This window comes from Vombatus ursinus, unplaced genomic scaffold (genome assembly GCF_900497805.2).
Source record: "Vombatus ursinus unplaced genomic scaffold, bare-nosed wombat genome assembly UNPS02009824.1, whole genome shotgun sequence".
NCBI classification, from domain to species: domain Eukaryota; kingdom Metazoa; phylum Chordata; class Mammalia; order Diprotodontia; family Vombatidae; genus Vombatus; species Vombatus ursinus.
This window is the reverse complement of record NW_020949602.1, coordinates 1941119-1958860: the sequence shown is the minus strand read 5'-3', so window position 1 is coordinate 1958860 and position 17742 is coordinate 1941119. Positions and strand designations below refer to the sequence as shown.

The 17742-nt window shown below is 42.5% G+C and overlaps 1 protein-coding gene across 1 annotated transcript in view; it reads left to right on the top strand.

Moving 5' to 3' along the window:
• Window positions 1–17742, top strand: part of USP24 (ubiquitin specific peptidase 24) — a gene marked incomplete at its 5' end in the record, with an annotated part of 157593 nt that overhangs the window by 31760 nt on the left and 108091 nt on the right. Inside the window, 4 exons of the mRNA XM_027852728.1 lie at window positions 3417–3582; window positions 8007–8074; window positions 13438–13581; window positions 15833–15955. Of these exons, the coding sequence (XP_027708529.1) occupies window positions 3417–3582; window positions 8007–8074; window positions 13438–13581; window positions 15833–15955 (501 nt within the window). The remainder of the gene's footprint in view (window positions 1–3416; window positions 3583–8006; window positions 8075–13437; window positions 13582–15832; window positions 15956–17742) is intronic.

Below are 17742 nucleotides of genomic sequence, written 5' to 3'. Positions count from 1 at the left end.
TGTATGCTCATTTCTAAGACTGTAAAGTACAGAGATATATTCCCTGGGAAATTTTCTATATAGATGAAATCTTACCTTTGGACCAAAATAAAAAACCCTTACTGTTAACACAGATATCATCATAGTATTTATAAGAACAGAATAAAAGTGTGTGCAGTTCTAGCTACATCTCCATTTTTAGGACTTCCAAAATACCTGTTGACTTCATAAATGAATGACAGCTGCATTGTGCCAACTCTGGAAAATGTCAGCTAAAAAAAAACCCTCTTAGGCAGTGTGAAGTTTGGCCCTGCCATTGCCAGTATCTTGTGAAAGGAGAACACCATAACCTGGCTGTATTGGTGCCACTTTAAGAAAACTTTAATTTAAGTATTTTTTAGTGGCTGGAAAATCAAATAGTTTTTAAAAATTCTCCAAAGTATTCCATTAAAGTCATCTCCCTTTATATATTTGCATACTTGTTTACAACTCATGCGCCGTTTTTAGGTAGATTTCAGTAGACAGTTCATCTGTCTTAACATAGATTGAAAGAGGCCAGGATTTTAAGGAACAAAAAAGGACACTAATATTCCATAGCTCTTCATGGCAGAAGGATCCAGTTGTTTAGCACTTGAAAGATACTATACGGGCAGAAGTTAATTAGAAGGCTGCCTCGTCACTCCAAAATACTGACATTTCTCCTTCTATTTCATTAACTACCTCTTCTAGCACTTAACTTTTTTTTAAGGAATCAATCAAACATATATCTTACAAGTCATTTAAATCATTCTGAGGTTAGATAATAGTTCAATAATTTGAAATGTTTATCACGTTAGGAATTTGGGGATAACCCTATATTTATCATCTGGATTTATCTCAAGGTTCTTTTTTTTTTTTTTTTTAAGATACTTTTTTTTTGAAGGCACACATTGCTTGATGAAACAATTCATCTTAAATTATTAGGCCAGTACACTATTTCTCTCCTGGGAATATGCCTATGAGATTGTAAATAGTTAGCTGGCACAATGGATTGAGCACTGGGTGTAGAGTTAGGAGGACCTGAGTTAAAATTCTACCTTGGACGCTTACTAGCTATGTGACCTTGGGTAAGTCACTCAACTTCTGCCTTCCTCGGTTTCCTCAATTATAAAATGAAGGATAATAATAGCACCTACCTTCCAAGGTTGTTGTGAGGATCAAAATGAAATAATATTTGTAAAGCGCTTAGCACAGTGCCTGGTACGTGGGTTCTATATATAAATGTTAGCTATTGTTGTTGTGACTATATAAACACTATTATTGTTGTTGTTGTTGTTATCATACAAATAATACTTAGTGTTGTGTAGTGGATAGAGAGTTGGCATGGAAAGCAGGGAGAACTGGGTACGGATCCCACCACTGTGTTAAGTGTGAGCGAATCATTTTACCTCTTGAGTTCCCTATACCCTTGAAATGACAGGTCCAGTTCTTATCCTTATGCTTTTAGTAAATACATTTCTGAAAAATGTTTGTAAATAACTTAATAAATTCTATTAATTGAAACTTCTTCCCTTGATTTGCCAGATTATTTTAGAGATATTTAACCTTCATTTCCTAAATTTATAGTCACTCCTACCACTCTAGCTTTACCATTTTGAAGCTAATCTTCCTATACTCTCCACCAGCTCACTCCAGTTTGTAGCCTAAATCAACAACTAATTAGGTAGCATAGTGGATAGAATTAGGGACCTGGAGTCAAAAAGACCTTAGTACAAATTCAGTATGAACCACAAAACCTTCGTTAAGAGAGATCCGTGCTTCCAGGAATTAGAAGGCAATAGTTCCACTGTGTTCTTGCCCTGGTAAGTCCACATTTGCAGTACTATGTTCTGTTCTGGGCATCACAGTTCAAAAAGAAGGTTGCTAAGTTGAGAAAGCCTTCTCAGAAATGCAAATTAAACAACTCTGAGGTACTACCTCACACTTGTCAGAGTGGGTAATGTGGCAAAAAAGGGAAATGTTGGATGTTGGAGGGGATGTGGGAAAACTGGGACACTAATGCACTGTTGGTAGAGTTGTGAACTGATTCAGCCATTCTGGAGAGCAATTTGGAACTATGCCCAAAGGGCTATAAAACTGTGCTTACCGTTTGACTCGGTAATACCGCTGCTAGGTCTATATCCCAAAGACATCTATAAAAAAGGGAAAAGGACCTGTTTGTACAAAAAGATTTATAGTAGCTCTTTTTGTGGCTAAGAATTGGAAATCAAAGGGTGGATGCCCATCAACTGGGGAATGGCTAAACAAGCTGTAGTGTATGATTGTAATGGAATATTAATTGTGCTATAAGAAATGATGAGTAGGCTGATTTCAGAAAACCCTGGAAAGGGTTTTCTGAACTGATCCATAGTAAAGTGAACAGAGCCAGGAAAAGGTGTACACAGTGACGGCAGTATTGTTCATGAAGAATTGTGAATGACTTAGTTATTCTCAGCAATACAGTGATCCAAGACAATTCCAAAGGACTAATGATGAAGCATATAAACTGTCTGCCTCCAAGGAAAGAACTGGTATTGATTGAATACAGACTGAAGCATGTTATTTTTTTTCCACTTTCATTTTTTCTTTTATTTGAGTCTTCTTGTACATAATGACTAATATGGAAATGTTTTATATAATTGCACATGTATGACCTGTATCTGATTGCTTGCTGGGAGGGAGGAGAGGAGGGAGGGATAGAATTTGGAACTCAAAACTTTAAATAAAAGTGTTAAAGAAAAAAATAGAGGCCATTCCCAAAGGAAAAAAAGCCTTCTCAGGAAAATTAGTGTGACTGGGGCCTCAAGGCTGTGCCATGTGAGGATTGCTTGGAGGAGCTGAGGGTTAAGCCTGGAGAAGGAAGGCTCTGGGAGGACCAGAGAGCGGAATGTGAAAGAGGGATTCCACTGGTTCTCTTTGAGCAGGGCAGAACCTGGAGCTGGGCAGGGAAGTGGTCAAGAGATGGATGTAGACCCTATTGTCCTTACCGAGCAGAACGGGCTCTGCCTCACTGGAGGTCTTTGGGCAGAGACTGGATGACCAGTACTAGTCAGGCTCAAGTGGATATTTCTTTCAGCACAAGTTGGAGTAGGTGGCCTCTTCTGTTCATTTTATTTGTGACTCATTATGAAATTGGAAACAATTGCTTAGGGTTTTTAAAGGAACTGCCATGGGTATTGAAACAAAGTTTTACATATTAAGAACCAACCTAGTAGAGAATTGTTGTGAAAAAACAATTGACCTTAACTACTTTAATGGTCATCAAAATCTTAGTGACAACTTTCATGTATAATGAAATTTGGAAAATTCTGTGTCATTTTTATATCATTTATTTTGGAAATTAAATAATATAGTATAGTTAAAATTTGAATTTTTCATTTGTGTTAATAAGCTTTTCTTTAACGTTTTTTTTTTCTCAGAAGAATGATGAAAATGGCAACTGCTCTGGAGACAATATTGAGTTTCCTACAACCAACTTATATGAACTGGAAAGCCGAGTTTTGACTGACCATTGGTCCATCCCTTACAAACGGGAAGAATCACTGGGAAAATGCCTGATAGCTTCTGCCCGCCTCGCCAGGCTGGGTGAGTTTTTCCAGTATGGGGGAGGGGGAGAGTTACCTTATGATATATACAAATTCCGATAGAAAAGCAAGGCCCTGGGGTCCTTGGGATTCAGCCACAAGGCAGCTAGTCATGGATCTTCTTTGATAATATTTGCATTGATAAAACCATCTCTTCATCTGGTGGCTGGTTGACAGTTTGAGGAAAGTGAGGCAAACAAAGGTTAAGTGACTTGTCAAAGGTCACAGGGTCAGTAAGTGTCTGAGACTGGAGGCCCAGTGCTCTCTCCCCTGTGCCACCCAGGTTGGGCTCCCATTCCTGTGCTGCCAGCGGCTGACTTTTTAACCTTGAGGAAGTCACCTTATCTCTGCCTGTATCTTTATGATATAGATAAGGTGCTTAATAAATGATAGCAGGCGATAGGAGTGTGTCAGCCACGGTTATTTTTTGCAGAAGAAAGTGAGCAGACTAGCAGCTCTCTGGTCCTCTCTTGCACTAAAATTATGTAAGTCTGTGGTGTAAGATTTGTTCATTCAATTGGTATTTGAATTTCCCTTTATATTGCATTAAGGATATCTCATGAAAGAGATCGTGACTTGCCCAGGGTCACACAGCTAGTTAAAACCTCAGGTCTTCCTGACTCCCACCTCCAAAACTCTTGTACATTGTGCCACGCAGTCGTATGTTTTTCTGTTATACTTCAAGTTAGATAGGACTGTAAGTCTTAAGATATTGAAAAGCTCATCATTCACAGCCCCAAGTGTCACTGAGAAAGTAGTGACATGAAAATGACAAGCGTTTGAGGCATCAGAAAATCAGGGCTCGTGCAGTTTTTCCAGTGCAATTCAGCCAGAACTCCTCACTTATCTGTGGGCTACCGTTACCTTTGTGGGCATCTCTCTGTTCCCACGTGCATCTTGAAACTGCATGAGACTCTCATCATGCCCCCATGACAAAGGTTTGTCGTTGTTGTCTTTGGGGACGCACTGAAGCCAGGCCCCCCATTCAGGTCCCGTCCCAGGAAGCACAGCCAAGTTGAAGGTTTGGCTGCAGCCTCTCTCTGCTTCCCAGCCTCGTTCGTCAGCATTTCTCTGTTCATTTTCTTCTGCAGTATGTCCCTCCTTTTAATGCTGGACAAAGATCACCTATTTAGATTACTGGTCATTGGAATAAAGATTAAGAATTTGGGGGTTCTTAGCATTTTCTCTTCCTTTCTACTCTTCTCCGCTTTTACTCTGCAAGTGTGAAGGGTGCGCTTGGACTGAGGACAGTCTTGTAGCTTTGTTTTTTTCGTAGAAGCATGGAATCCTACTCCAGAGCCTTATAGGGGTGTGGAAGTGGCCCTGTCATTGGAGTGCCAGGTTCCACAGGTCTTGCTGTGTGTGAGCCCGACGATGGCCTGGATATCTGTGCTCTGAAAATCACCCAAGCTAGGAATTGGGAGGTTCATCACCAGTTTGGCCATAGAATGAGGACTTTTTTTTAACCAGTGTCAGTAAACATTTATTAAGCACCTGTTATGTGTCAGCCCCTGTGCTAAGCACTGGGGATACAAGTACCAAAAAAGACAGTGCCTGCCCTCAAGGAGCATACAATCTAATGGGGGGAGAGAACACACAGAAGAAAACTAAAAAGTGAGTAGGAGTGGGGCCTGGGAACAGAGGAAGGGCCCGGGTCAGGGCACAGTGGAGAAATCAGAAGTCCAAAGTAGTGAGTTAAGTGGGCAGTGCAGAGGTGGCTATGCTGCATCCCCTCAAATGGAGATTCTGGAATCCATGACTCCACCTTCACACAGGGCAGAGAGTAGTAGTGAATGAACCACAGCTGATTTGATCTTGTAAGTTATCTTAGACATTTTTGTAGACAGCCTGCCAAGTCACAGGATTGGGGTTTGCTCTGGAAGAGGAAACGCTAATACAACAAAACCATGGTTCCTTGAGGAAGGCTTGGCTTGTCATGGACCCCAGAATGGATCACTTGGTGCTGGGCTTTGAGATCCCTCTCAGGATTTGGCTAGGCTTTGTATTCCAGACGTACAGTCTGGACCTACTTGAACTGGACTGGGAGACGCCAGCCCACTAGCTTCTAAGGCAGCCCATTCTACCCAGGACAGTGCTCCTTCTTAGGATACTTTTGTTCAGTTGGTTCAGTTGGGCCCGGCTCTTCATGACCCCACACTGGAGCGGTTATAAATATAGAGAACCTCTGTTTGCCTCCTGGCAACTCCCCCCATCCCCCTCCTGGTTTTACCCTTTGGGGCCGAACAGAACCCATTGAATCCGATATCCTGGAAGACGGCTCTGCTGCCCTCCGCGGAGGGGGATGGGGGGAGTTGCTCCAACAAGCAATCCTCACGGGGCCCAGACCCAAGGCTCCTGGCGCCCTGATTTCCCTGCTGGAAGGCTTTCTTACCATCCTTGTTCTTGAGCACTTGCATTCTGACACAGGAGAAAACGTGTCCTTGTGTGAGTGAGTGTGTGCAGAGCCGACATGAAACAAACATAAGGTGGCTCTTCTGGGGGGTGGGAGTGGGGCACCTTCAGCAGTTAGGGAAGAAGGGGGTCCTTCAGGGTGTTCGTCCAGGAGGAGGGGGATTCCAAGTGCTGAGGCCCCAGGGGGCATCATTGCATTCAGTGCCGAGGCAGCAGTGCTAAGGAGGATGGAGCAGCGGGGTCTTCTCTGGTTCCCATCTGCTCTGCGGCCTTGCTGTCCGTCTCTTCCCCTCAGTATGACCTAAACACACACACACACACGCACGCGCGCCCTTGCCATTGTCCACTTAGCAGGCCTGCTTCCGCCCTCACAGACCCGTGACCCTTCGTCCCCGTCCTTCGTCTGCATGTACATTGATTTGTTTTTTTGGTTGGTGAGTTCTCTGTGTGAGCACATTGGCTTCTTTAGACAACTAACTCACTTTGTTCCTACTTCAGAACTGTTTACCTTTGTTTCTCCAGAGTTTTTTCCTGGAGAGTTTCCCCTACCTCTTTGGCTGACTTCCCCTCTAACAAAGATCACTAAGATTTCCCATGAAATCCCAGCTGTCTTTCCATGTCTGCTCTCCTCAAAGCCACGTTTCGTGTTCGACTGGTTCCAAATTTCCTCTTTTATCGTAAATTCTAAGACTAAGTAATCACTTTTCCTTCAAAGTACCCATTATTATTACTCATCAATCAATTTCTTTTTGTTAGTGAGAATCAGATCCTGAATAGAATTTTCCTTTCTTGGTTCTATGACCATTCGAAAGATAAAGTTACCAACTAGGTGGAGCAAGAAGTTATTAGACTTTTTGGAAGAAAGAGAACTTCATCAAATATCTGGATAATTGGAAATTCCATCATGCTCTGTTTGCTGGGATTATGATACATTTCTTTTTTAAAAAATTGATCACAATTTTAAAAAATTATATTTAGAAATTACAAAAGACAAAATCCACCCCTTTGACTTACACGGTGTAAAATGGAAGCACTCCATTGTTTCAAAGGTGCAAAATTATGATACATTTCTTGAACTCCTCATCTATTTTTCTTCTCTGTCCAGGTGGACTATAATATGTGCATTAAATGGTACATATTATATGTTAGGTTAAAGTGAATTGTTGGCAATTAAATTATATTATAGCAGTTTAATTTTTGACTTCATATCTGTTGTTCCACCATCCAAATATTTGCAATTTATATATAGTTCACTCTGCAGGTGATCTCTATGAGAAATCTTAGTTGATTTTCCTGTATTGACTCCGAAAGTTTGGAGAGCCTCAGGAAGTCATGCTCCTGTGAATTCATGCTTTGCTTTCCACTGAGTTAAAAGAGTTTGCAGTTTTGAGTGCTTGGAGGATAAAGGACAGAGTTTAAATTTTCCTGAACAGGATTTCCAGCTAATAAAGACATTAATGGATTTGAAAGGAAGGTTTTAGCCTCCTCTGTTGGTTTTTCAGCTGTGACGTATTGGCATGATCATTGAATTTGGAATCAGGAGGCTGGATTTGAATGTCAGCTCTATTACCAGCTAGCTGTTTCTCTTTGGGCAGCTTCAAAACCTCATCTATCTGGAACTCAGTTTTCTCACATAAGATAAGAGATTGGGTGAGATATTTCTGAGATATCTTCCGGTTATAAGACTGATTCTATTCTCATAAATTTATCTTTGTGAAAAGAAATTATTTCTATATAGGCGCTATTAAAAATGTTTCACTTTCCTATATAATTTAATGAAAAAAAGTTTGTTAGCATTAATGCTATGGTTATTTATGTGAATATATTTTGATCTTTTAGTAGCTTGTTGGTGGGTTTGTTAGTTAGCCATAGTAAACCTAAATCTCCAAGAAACTATTGCCTCAATCCTTTGATTGTGCATACATTTAAAATTAGTTTTATTGTGTTCCATGTCTCTTTCTACTATTTAACATCAAAATTGAATGTGGGATGCCCTCTCTTGTTTTTACTAAGGTCTTTCTGAGTCTGATGAAAATTGTAAAAGATTTGTGGACCGGTGTATGCCAGAAGCATTTAAAAAGGTAAGTAAAATGCTGTAATTCAGTTCTGGGTTTGTTATTTTATAAAAGATCATTTCATGAAAGTTTTCCACCCCATTTAACTAATAAAAACCTCTTCTTTGAAAAAAAGTACAGTGAGTTTCTGGCTTTTAATGTGGTGGTTTATTTCCCTTGATAGCTCTCTATTAGCATGTTACCTTTTTGCTCATTTTAACAAAACTGGGCTCTCCTACCACTCTGGCTGGTAGAAAGGAGGACGGAGCTGAGAACACTCAACAGTTATTATATTATACCATATTATGGCATTTTGAAAGTAATTGTTCATAAAAACAGGTGTGTGCTTATCTATCTTTTACTGAGAGAGGAAAAAAAAATCCAGTTAGGCCATTGAAAATAGGATTAAATCAGGTCTCTTCAGCTTTTGGAGTTATGCGGCTGTCATGAAGCTCACTTCAGAGCCAGAAGACACAGGCTCCAGTCTCTGCTTTACTTACTCTCTGTGTAACCTTGGACAAGTCACTGCTTCTCTGACCTCTCTTGGCTGATTTATAAAAAGAGTAGGTTGGAATCTGATCACCTCCAAGTCTCCTTTAATCTCAGAGATTGAAGATACCAACTCTTTTTATATTATCTGGGACAGAGGTGTCAAACATGTGGGCTGCACATGGCCCGTGATGCTCCCGAGTGCAGTGGGAATCAGGTTTAAGTGTAATTGGGAAATGTTTAACAAAATAAATGAATTGGTAAAAAAGAAATCTATGAACACGTAGTTTTCCAAGTCAGTGTGTGGCCCTCAGGGATCCTCGTGTATGGTTCAGTTGCCCCCATCTCTGATACCACTGATCATGTGCACCTCTGATGTTGACCCCTTTTCTTAAAGTTTCCCATCTGGTAACAATAGTTCTTGATTCTCAGTCATTCTTCAGTACCTTCTGACTATTTTTAGCCAAGATTTCTCTGACCGTGGCTTCCCATATGGTGATTCTTTGTACTCCCTCGTGCGTTACAAGTATTTAAACTTTCTCTTTTCTCCAGGTTGGGTTATGCTAGTCATTCCCACAAGCACTTATTAGTACTTACTCTGTACAAGCTTCAGTCCAGGAACACAAAGATAAAAAAGGAGATTAGGCACTGCCCTCTTGGTGCTTACTCCATACTATTACCATCCGCTTTGTAAATAAACATGTTTATCTTTACATTAAAAGACAGCATCTCCCTTGATTTAGGACTTAAGAAAGAATGAAATTAATTTTAAAAGTGAATTGATATTTAAATTGACTTTTGTGAGTTAAAAACTAGCACTACTGCTTTAGAAAAGCTCAGAAGTCATCCCATCCCCCCCCCCACCCAGTATTTGACAGGTGGCACCTAGCTAGTCTGGATTTTTTTCTTAATGAGCCAATTTTTTTATGTTTGGATTTAGCACCTCTGGATGTATATGTAAGTGTCTATACATGTATGAGCGAGAATTCATTAAATAAGGGATATTAATAAGCATATCTTTAAAGTACATTTTTAGAATCTTGAACAAAAATGTTGCTGACTTTTTATTGTAGATAGATTCAGTTGTAGTGATGAGGGGCTGTAGTCATAACTGTATTATCAATAATGTCGATGAAAAATTAAACCTGTAACTTAGAGGATCCTAGGACATCAGAGCAAGGAGGGTTTTAGTGATTATCGAACCATAGAATTTAAAACAGGTGATCTAAAGCAGGAACCTGTTGTTAATACTGAGGGATGAAAAAAGAATTCAGAAAGATTGTGACAGACCAGGACAGTGGACCAAAATGGCTTTTGTTTTTTTTAATTTGGATCTTTAATTTTATTGGCATAGATAACTGATGAGGAGATTCATTCTCCCAATGAAGATTGCCCCCAAAATACTGTTTTGATTTGTAGCAAATCCAACATGTCTCTTATAGTCTTAAAATTAAACTTAACAGGTGTAAGTATTAAATCTTATACTCAGGTTCAGGAAAATAATTTTACAAATGTAAGATAAGGGAAGAATGGTCAGTAACTTGTCAGAAAAAAGATGTTGGAGCTTTGAGAGTAAGCATAGTTGGTATCTGTGAAAAGTATGATATAGCAGCCAAGAAATCAAATGACTTCTTGGGTTTTATTAAGAAAGGCGTAATGTCTAGGAATACAGAGGTAATGTTCCCTCTGTTTTCCGACCTGGTCAGAACACTAGTAATAAACCTGCAGGATGGGGCCAAGCCCCCACAGCTTCCCACCCTGCCCCTGAATCAGCTGGGCTGCTATGATACTCGAGGTCTTTTGGCCTTGATCTGTGTGCCTTAGCCAAACTAAATCCACAGCGTCACCACACAAGTGTCTTTGCCCTGGAGAGAAAAACGCTTGAGAAGACTCGTTAGAGAAGTTAGTTCTTGGCTCAGTAGTGAACCTGCCAACCTAGTCAAAGGTGGTCTCCCATGAACTGTAAGGGAAATCCTTAGCCTGACATACATAGTTGTCAACGATGATTTATGTCTAGCGAGACTTGATTGCTGAATAGTTATCCTCCACGAGTAGAGCACAGGGTTACTTCAGTAAAGAGGATTACAGTGGATGACAGTTGATGAATCCTAGGTCCACAGGACACGGCCGGAATCGAGGTGGTTTCTTAACCCCTCGCGTAGACCCCTGTTGCTGTGTGCAGTTCCAGCGCTCATTTTGGCAGCAGGGCCCTGGAGAGAGCCCAGGAGAAGCACAGAAAGCATGTGCAGGGTCTCCAGGCACAAGCATGGAGGGAGGGAAGGTCAGAGGCCCTTCCTGCCTGCTGCCCCTCCAGACAGACTGGGTCACATGCTCAGTCATGCGACCTTGCTCAGCTTCACCTGCCTGAAGGTCATGTCACGCCCATCCATGTTGGAAAACTTGCCAGAAGAAAGTCAGGCTCATTCACAGAATCTGATCCTCGTGAAGCGAACAGTGGCTCCCCTCTCTTATTAGGATTTGTCATGTTGAATCAGGAGTATCCTGCCTTAGGACTGTAATAGGAAGCAGCCCACTTAGACCATGGCTCCTTGGGGAACATTCGCCCTGGCAGAATCCAAGTAGGGGAAGAGCAGACTGCAGCCATCATCCCCCAGTCCCGTAGCCGGAGGTGTCACTTACTAACTGCAGTGTCGAAAGGGATGGTGTATCGGAGGTGTAGGGGCCCCGTTTTAGGGAGGGAAGGTCAGTAGGATAAAGAAGGGCCTCAAGTTCCCGTGGTTGTCTTGGGGGGGGACGAGAGAGCCCTCGTCAGGTATCGTAAAACCAGGAACAATGGGGGCAGGTTGCAGAGGCAGATTTGGGCATGATTTGAGGGTGCTCTGGGCTAGGTACCTTCTCCCACCCCTGCTTTATTTTGTATGCTCCTTGAGGGTAGGCTCTATCTTTTTTGTATTTGTATCCCTAATGCTTAGGATAGTACCTGGCACATAGTAGGTGCTTAAGAAATGTTCACTGACTCACTGACTAAAAATTTCCAAATAGGGACAGTTCTTTAACAATAGAACAGGCTGCTTTAGGTGTTGGCGGATTCCTTTCAATCAAATTAGGTGGTAGGGAGGCTCCTTTTTCAGGTACTGATCAGCCTACATGGCTTCTGAGGTCACTTGTTCAACAAGAATTATTAAGTGCCCCTGGGAGCCTGGCCATAGCCCACAGCCAAACAATCCCTGCCCTCTAAAAGATTGTGTTCTATATGGGGAAAGACCATGCACCATGATTATCCAAAAGAAGCAGAAGCTAGTGACTGGGGGGATAGTTTACAGAGGTTGAGCCATGAAGGAAATCCAGGATTTGAAGAGGGGAACCTTCCAGACATTGTGTGCAGGGAGGGCAGACAGAAGATGGGCTCTCTGGTGTGGCTGGCCTCAGGAGGGCCTTCTTGGCTGCAGTGCCTGGAGGGGGACTTTGGTATCAGAAGTCTGGAAAGGTAGGTTGGAGGAAGGTTGGGAAGGGCTTTAAATGCCAAACAGGTCCTTTCCAACTCTGAAATTCTGTGATTCTGGAACTTTTAGAAATCATCTACTCCAACCTACTTGTTTTTACAGAAGAGGAAACTGAGGCCCCAAAAGGTTAAATGACTTGTCCAAGGTCAGCCCAGGTAGTAAGTATCAAATTGGGGTTTGAGCCAAGGTCATCTGACTCCTGAGCCCGTGCTGCCCCCTTCCTCATCCCCAGTGCTGCTTCTAATAGATCATGCTGTATCCCTTCCTCTGCATGTCTTGTTTGGGCAAGAGAAAATTAGGAAATGCATGGACATTTGTGGTCCCAGGTAGGGATGCCGTCCTTGCTGGTTTTAGGCAAAATCGATGGCATTGCTACCATTGCTATCCCTTTCACCACATTGAACTCCCAGCCCAGTCCAGGCTTGATTCTTCCTGGTACTCTGGGCAGACAAGGCCTCAACAGTCCCTCCTTCCTGATCATTTGAAAATTGTTATGCATGCGTGTTGTGGGTCTGTGTTTTCACATAGCTGCATGCTTCCCCCTCATCACCTCAGGTTCTCAGTCTCATCACTTTGAGAAGCATGAGCAAATGAATCATTTGGGCTTACACAGGCAAGGGCTCATATATATTCACATGGCTGTCCATCAGCACATAATGGTTTTTTAAAAATATGTTATTTTCTTCAGGTTCTTAAAATTCATAATTTCCCAGGAATAACGGAACATATTTTGATACCAAAGTTGCATGTGAAACAGCCCCATTTTGATTTGTCTCAAATCTTTTGTGTCTTAATGTTTTTTAGCCAAGTAATGTGGCTTAGTTTATAACTGGAAAATTTGAAACTGAGTTTTGATCTTGAGAATTGTAATTATTTCAGATTAATGAATAATTCATGGGTGACTCCTGTTTCATGGTTTTCTTTCTGAAGAGAAGTCTTATAAAACATGTTATTAAGACTTCAGTAATATTTCATAAGTGAAATCCTCTTATTTAAAACAAACAAATAGCCAAATAGTTTATTTCCTTATTTAGCTGCTGTAAGAGAAGAAGTAGAGGAGCAGGCCAACCTTCTTTGACAAAGGGGAGCATATTTCCCTTCTCTAATCTGCAAAACCCTTTTTCCTTTCTATCTGGGCTCCCATGCCCCTGTGGGTTTTTTTGTATTTAAAATTTCCCCTTGGCTTCTGTGGGGCTTTTTTTGTTTGTTTTTTGTTAGGATTGTAAATTGCTTTGCAAACCTTTAAGTGCTATTATTGCAGGAGAAATGTGCACAGTTAAGAAACATGTATCCATGGAGTCAGTGTGACACACACGTATACACGTACGCACACAGCCTCTTCATGTTACTTCTCACTGGATTTGGTGAGCCCTGCATGTAGAAAGCGTGGCCTTTCTCTTCAAGCTAAGCTCTGAAATGTGTTCTCTGTTCCTGCAGTTACTGACTTCCAGTGCGGTTCACAAGTGGGGCACAGAAATCCATGAGGGAATCTACAACATGCTGATGCTGTTGGTGGATCTGGCGGCAGAGCGGGTCAAACAAGATCCCATTCCCATTGGTCTCCTGGGCGTGCTCACAATGGTACGCTATCTCAGCAGGTGGTTCTTCCAGCTTGGACTCTTAAATACCTACCGATTGAGTCAGAGGCCTGCTGAGCGGAGAGTGAAAGCTCTTCGGGTCTCGCCACCAAATCAGATTTCGGAGACTAGCTGCAGTGCAAGTAAAGAAGGCATTGAAGGTGACCAGAAAGTCAGCAGCCAAGTCTATAGCCTCAGGTGTCTATATGCAGCTTCACAACAAAGGGAAACTAAAGCTCGAGCCCACAGAGACAGAGGACTTTCTGGGTGTCCCTGAGACTTGGTGGAACCAGCCCCATGGCTACAGAATTCACAGGAACAGGAGAGATGGCGAGGGGAGCCATGTGGCAGAGTAGGGGCATGGTTCTTGAAGAGGACCATGACATCAGGGAGGTGATGCCATGACGTGCAGGTGAATTGGATTAAAGTGAAGCAGGGCTGTGCGCAGTCACCAGCCATGCTTTCGTCTCCGAAGCCATCTGAGTCCAGTAGCCAGATACAGATCAGGAGGACTGGAGACAGCCTTAGATGCAGTGGGGGACCTTGTCCTTTTCAAGCTGAGGTCTTTAACAGGTCTCAGTTTGACTGAGGCAATATTCGTTCAGTGATTAAGGCTAGATAAGAAATGAGGCAGAGAATGGCCTCTTTTACCTAGTCACAAAAAGATCAGCCAGGGAGGGGAAGACTAGGGTTTTGGCTAAAGCTGAAACAGTTGCTATTTACACTCACTCTGAGCCCAGACAGTGGGGCTTAGACTGGGACCTATGGTTGGCCAATCTATGAGAGCCAGAGTGATGTGGGTTAAAGACATGGTCCTTAAGGAAAAAAAAAAATCTAGCCCATAAAGGGGGGTGTGGTGGAGAAGCTGGAGGAAAGATCCATCAGAGTCAAATCAGTGCCAGCTTTGGGCCCATGGGCATGGTCTCTGTCTCTTCTGCCTCCCACTGAACAGCTTGTCTGTCAGGCTTCCACGATCATTCCCAAGGCAGACCCCACCAGTAAGGCAAGGGGACATCTTATTCTGGGCCTGGTTCTCCATAACAAGACAGAGCTGGTTCCTGCTGTGGTCACTATGGGCCCCTTGTGGGAATGTGACCACACGGGCTTAGAGCTCATTGGGGTGTTGGGGGAGAGGCAAGGGAAGGAAGGAAAGAAAGCACAGTGGGAGTTGGGCCGGCACCTAGGTTTTGTGAGAGCTTCTTTCATTGGGTTTGGGGAAAGGGGATAGCCACCCCATATCCTACAGGGGGACTCATGGGTAAAGAAAAGATAGAATGAAAGGAATCTAGCATTCAAGCAATAATGCTGAAAACTATTTCCTGTTGGTCATTTTGGAGAATTAAGCACAGGGAGGGGTCAGTGGAGCTACAAATTGTTGGCGGCCCCTGGGCCAGTGTGTCTAAAGGGGTCATGCAGGACCTATCAGAGCAGGCCAGACTCCCAGCAGAGCTCAGCAGCCGGGCCTTTGGGTTTGTGAGTTCAGGGGCTTGGTGGATGAGGAGAACCATTGTTTGTCATGGAAGCCGCCTCCTAGCCCCTTGGCATTGCCCCTGAGGGAGGGCCCCTTCCCACCCAGGCCTGGTCTCAGCTGGTGAGCCCTGAAGGCAGATCCCGCCAGGCCTGCTAGGATGGTCAGGTGGCTCACACAGAGCGCAGATTGGTGGGAGTGGTGTCAGGGAGACCAGAAGTGGAGGCTCCTTAAACACTTAGCAGCTCAGTGATCTGGGGCAAGTCACTAAACTCTCCTCAGACTTAGTTTCCTCATCAGTAGAATGGGGATGATAGCACTCACCTCCCAAGGTTAGTGGTTGTGTGTGTGTGTGTGTGTGTGTACATGCACACACACATTGACAGTTTGATATTGACACTTGGACTCAGAGTGGCAGCAGTGAGGGAGGCTGGCTCCTGTCTTTCCCTGTCACTCTCAACCCATATTTCACATGAAGAGTCTGCCTTCCTCACTGTCTGTCTGTCTTTTTTTTTTTTTTCTTTACAATATTAGAAACCAGACTTTGGATCCTCTTGGCTTCTGCTCTTCCTGCATAGGAAAGATAGCAAAGATTAAAATACATTTATATGAGTTTGTATTCCTCATGTTTTTGTAGTAGCCAGGGAATAAATTTCATGTCTTTTCTTGCAATAATTACATTAATGCAGGCCTTCCAGGAAAACATTTTAATCTTGTTCTCTAAATCTAACATGTACTGCCATTGAAATAAGTAATAGTCAGGTTTCTATGTTTTCTTTATATCCAGGCTTTCAATCCTGATAATGAGTACCATTTTAAAAACCGGATGAAAGTATCTCAAAGAAATTGGGCCGAGATTTTTGGAGAAGGAAATACGTTTGCCATCTCACCTGTATCTGCTTTCCAAAAGGTAGGCTGAGATGTCTTTCATCTTATTATAGACAATTGCAGGGAAAGATAGGAAATTTTCTGTGTTGTGAACACTAAAGCAAAAGAATTAAATTTTTCTTCCCCTAGTTCTTAAGTGACATTGTGTGTGAAGAATTTTATAAGGTCTTAAAACTCGTGTGATAGGAAGCTGGTGGCACTAGGTTGAGTCCAATCTAGTCTAGCTCATGGAATCACAACACTAGAAAAAGAGCCTTAATGGTCACCTGAGTCTGTTGCAGGGGCTGAATCCTACCCATTGCTAGCCTCTTCTAATTTCTACAGTCTTATTATGTTTTCATTTTTGAAACTTTACTTAATGTTAAAACCATTTTTAGCTTGTAGGCTCTACCAAAACAGGCATTGGCCTAGATTTGTCCCTAGCAAGGTGATGCGATTTGTTTGTTGTAGAATTGATTTCATTTAAGTCCTTTCGTCACCCTTACTGTGAGGCTTTAAAGCAAGGTCTCTTGTTTACGCTGTGCTCCTTTGCCCTTGATTTTATGTGTGTCCGTCACACAAACACACACACACACACACGCACGCACGCACACTTATAGTACAGTTAATCCCTTTCACATCGCGACTTTTCCCGTTCTGATTTCAGTATATTGTGGATTGGCATAAGAAATTAAATGGGAGTTTTGGGGGAGTTTTGCGGAAGCTACAGATGACACAGAAAAAGCTTAGAAACTCAGAAATGCATAAAATACATGTTTAGTATTATATAATATCAATCCAAATCTTACAATAAGGTACTGTAAACACCTCATAAAAGAAGAAATTCAAACTTCTTCTCTGGTACAAAGGGAGGGCCAAATAATTTTATGCAGGTTTTCCAGATTGCACGGAAAGACAGTAATCCCATTTTGTTATAAATACATAAGCACAAAAGCATTTACTCTGAGGCAGCAGCAGTGATGTGCTGGAAAGAACACTGATTCTAGAGTGCTGAGTCCTGGCTCTCGTTAACAGAAGCACGCAGACCCTTCTCTCCCAGCAGCAGCAGATCCCTTCCGTAGTTGTCTTTACCATCTTCAGATGTTTTGGAGGGATCAGAGAAAAGAAATGTATATAAGGTGGTTTGCCGACCATCAAGCTACAAAGAAATGTCGTCCACGATTATTTCAGACCCAAGGTTGTTTTTTATTAAAGTATGCACAATGTGGAAGAAACGGCAGACCCGCAAGTTTAACAGTCTCACAAAAGCAGAGATACAGGAGAAAATATACATTACACTGTGGATAAATGTTTGAAAAGTTTAGCATGTTTTTTGGTTTTGTTTCATTTTGTTTTTGATGCTTACATTTGTTTGAGTAGGAGATTTTGGCTTCATAGGAAGTCGTTTTTACTTAGTAAGCTGCAGTACACATCCTGGGAGCGGGGACCTACCAGAAGGTAGCCACTATTTCTAGCTCCTGTGAACGTGGGATAAGAATCCCTTCCACTGAGTAAGAAAGGTCTCCGAAAAATGGCCTGCTTCCCGATCCCCCAATACGAGCAGCATAGTGAATTGGAAAGACCCGCTTGACTGTGGAGTGCAGAGGTTTGTGGCTTCCCTGGGGCCTAACTCTGGGCTGTCACTTAACACCTCTCTTGATCCTTTGTCCCCATCTGTAAAATCAGGGAAGGAGGTAGCTGGGTGGCTCAGTGGATAGAGCTCTGGGCCTGGAGTCAGGAAGTCAGACCTGAGTTCAAATTTGGCCTCTGACACTTATAGCTGTGTGACCCTAGACAAGTCATTCAACCTCTGTTTGCCTTAATCCACTG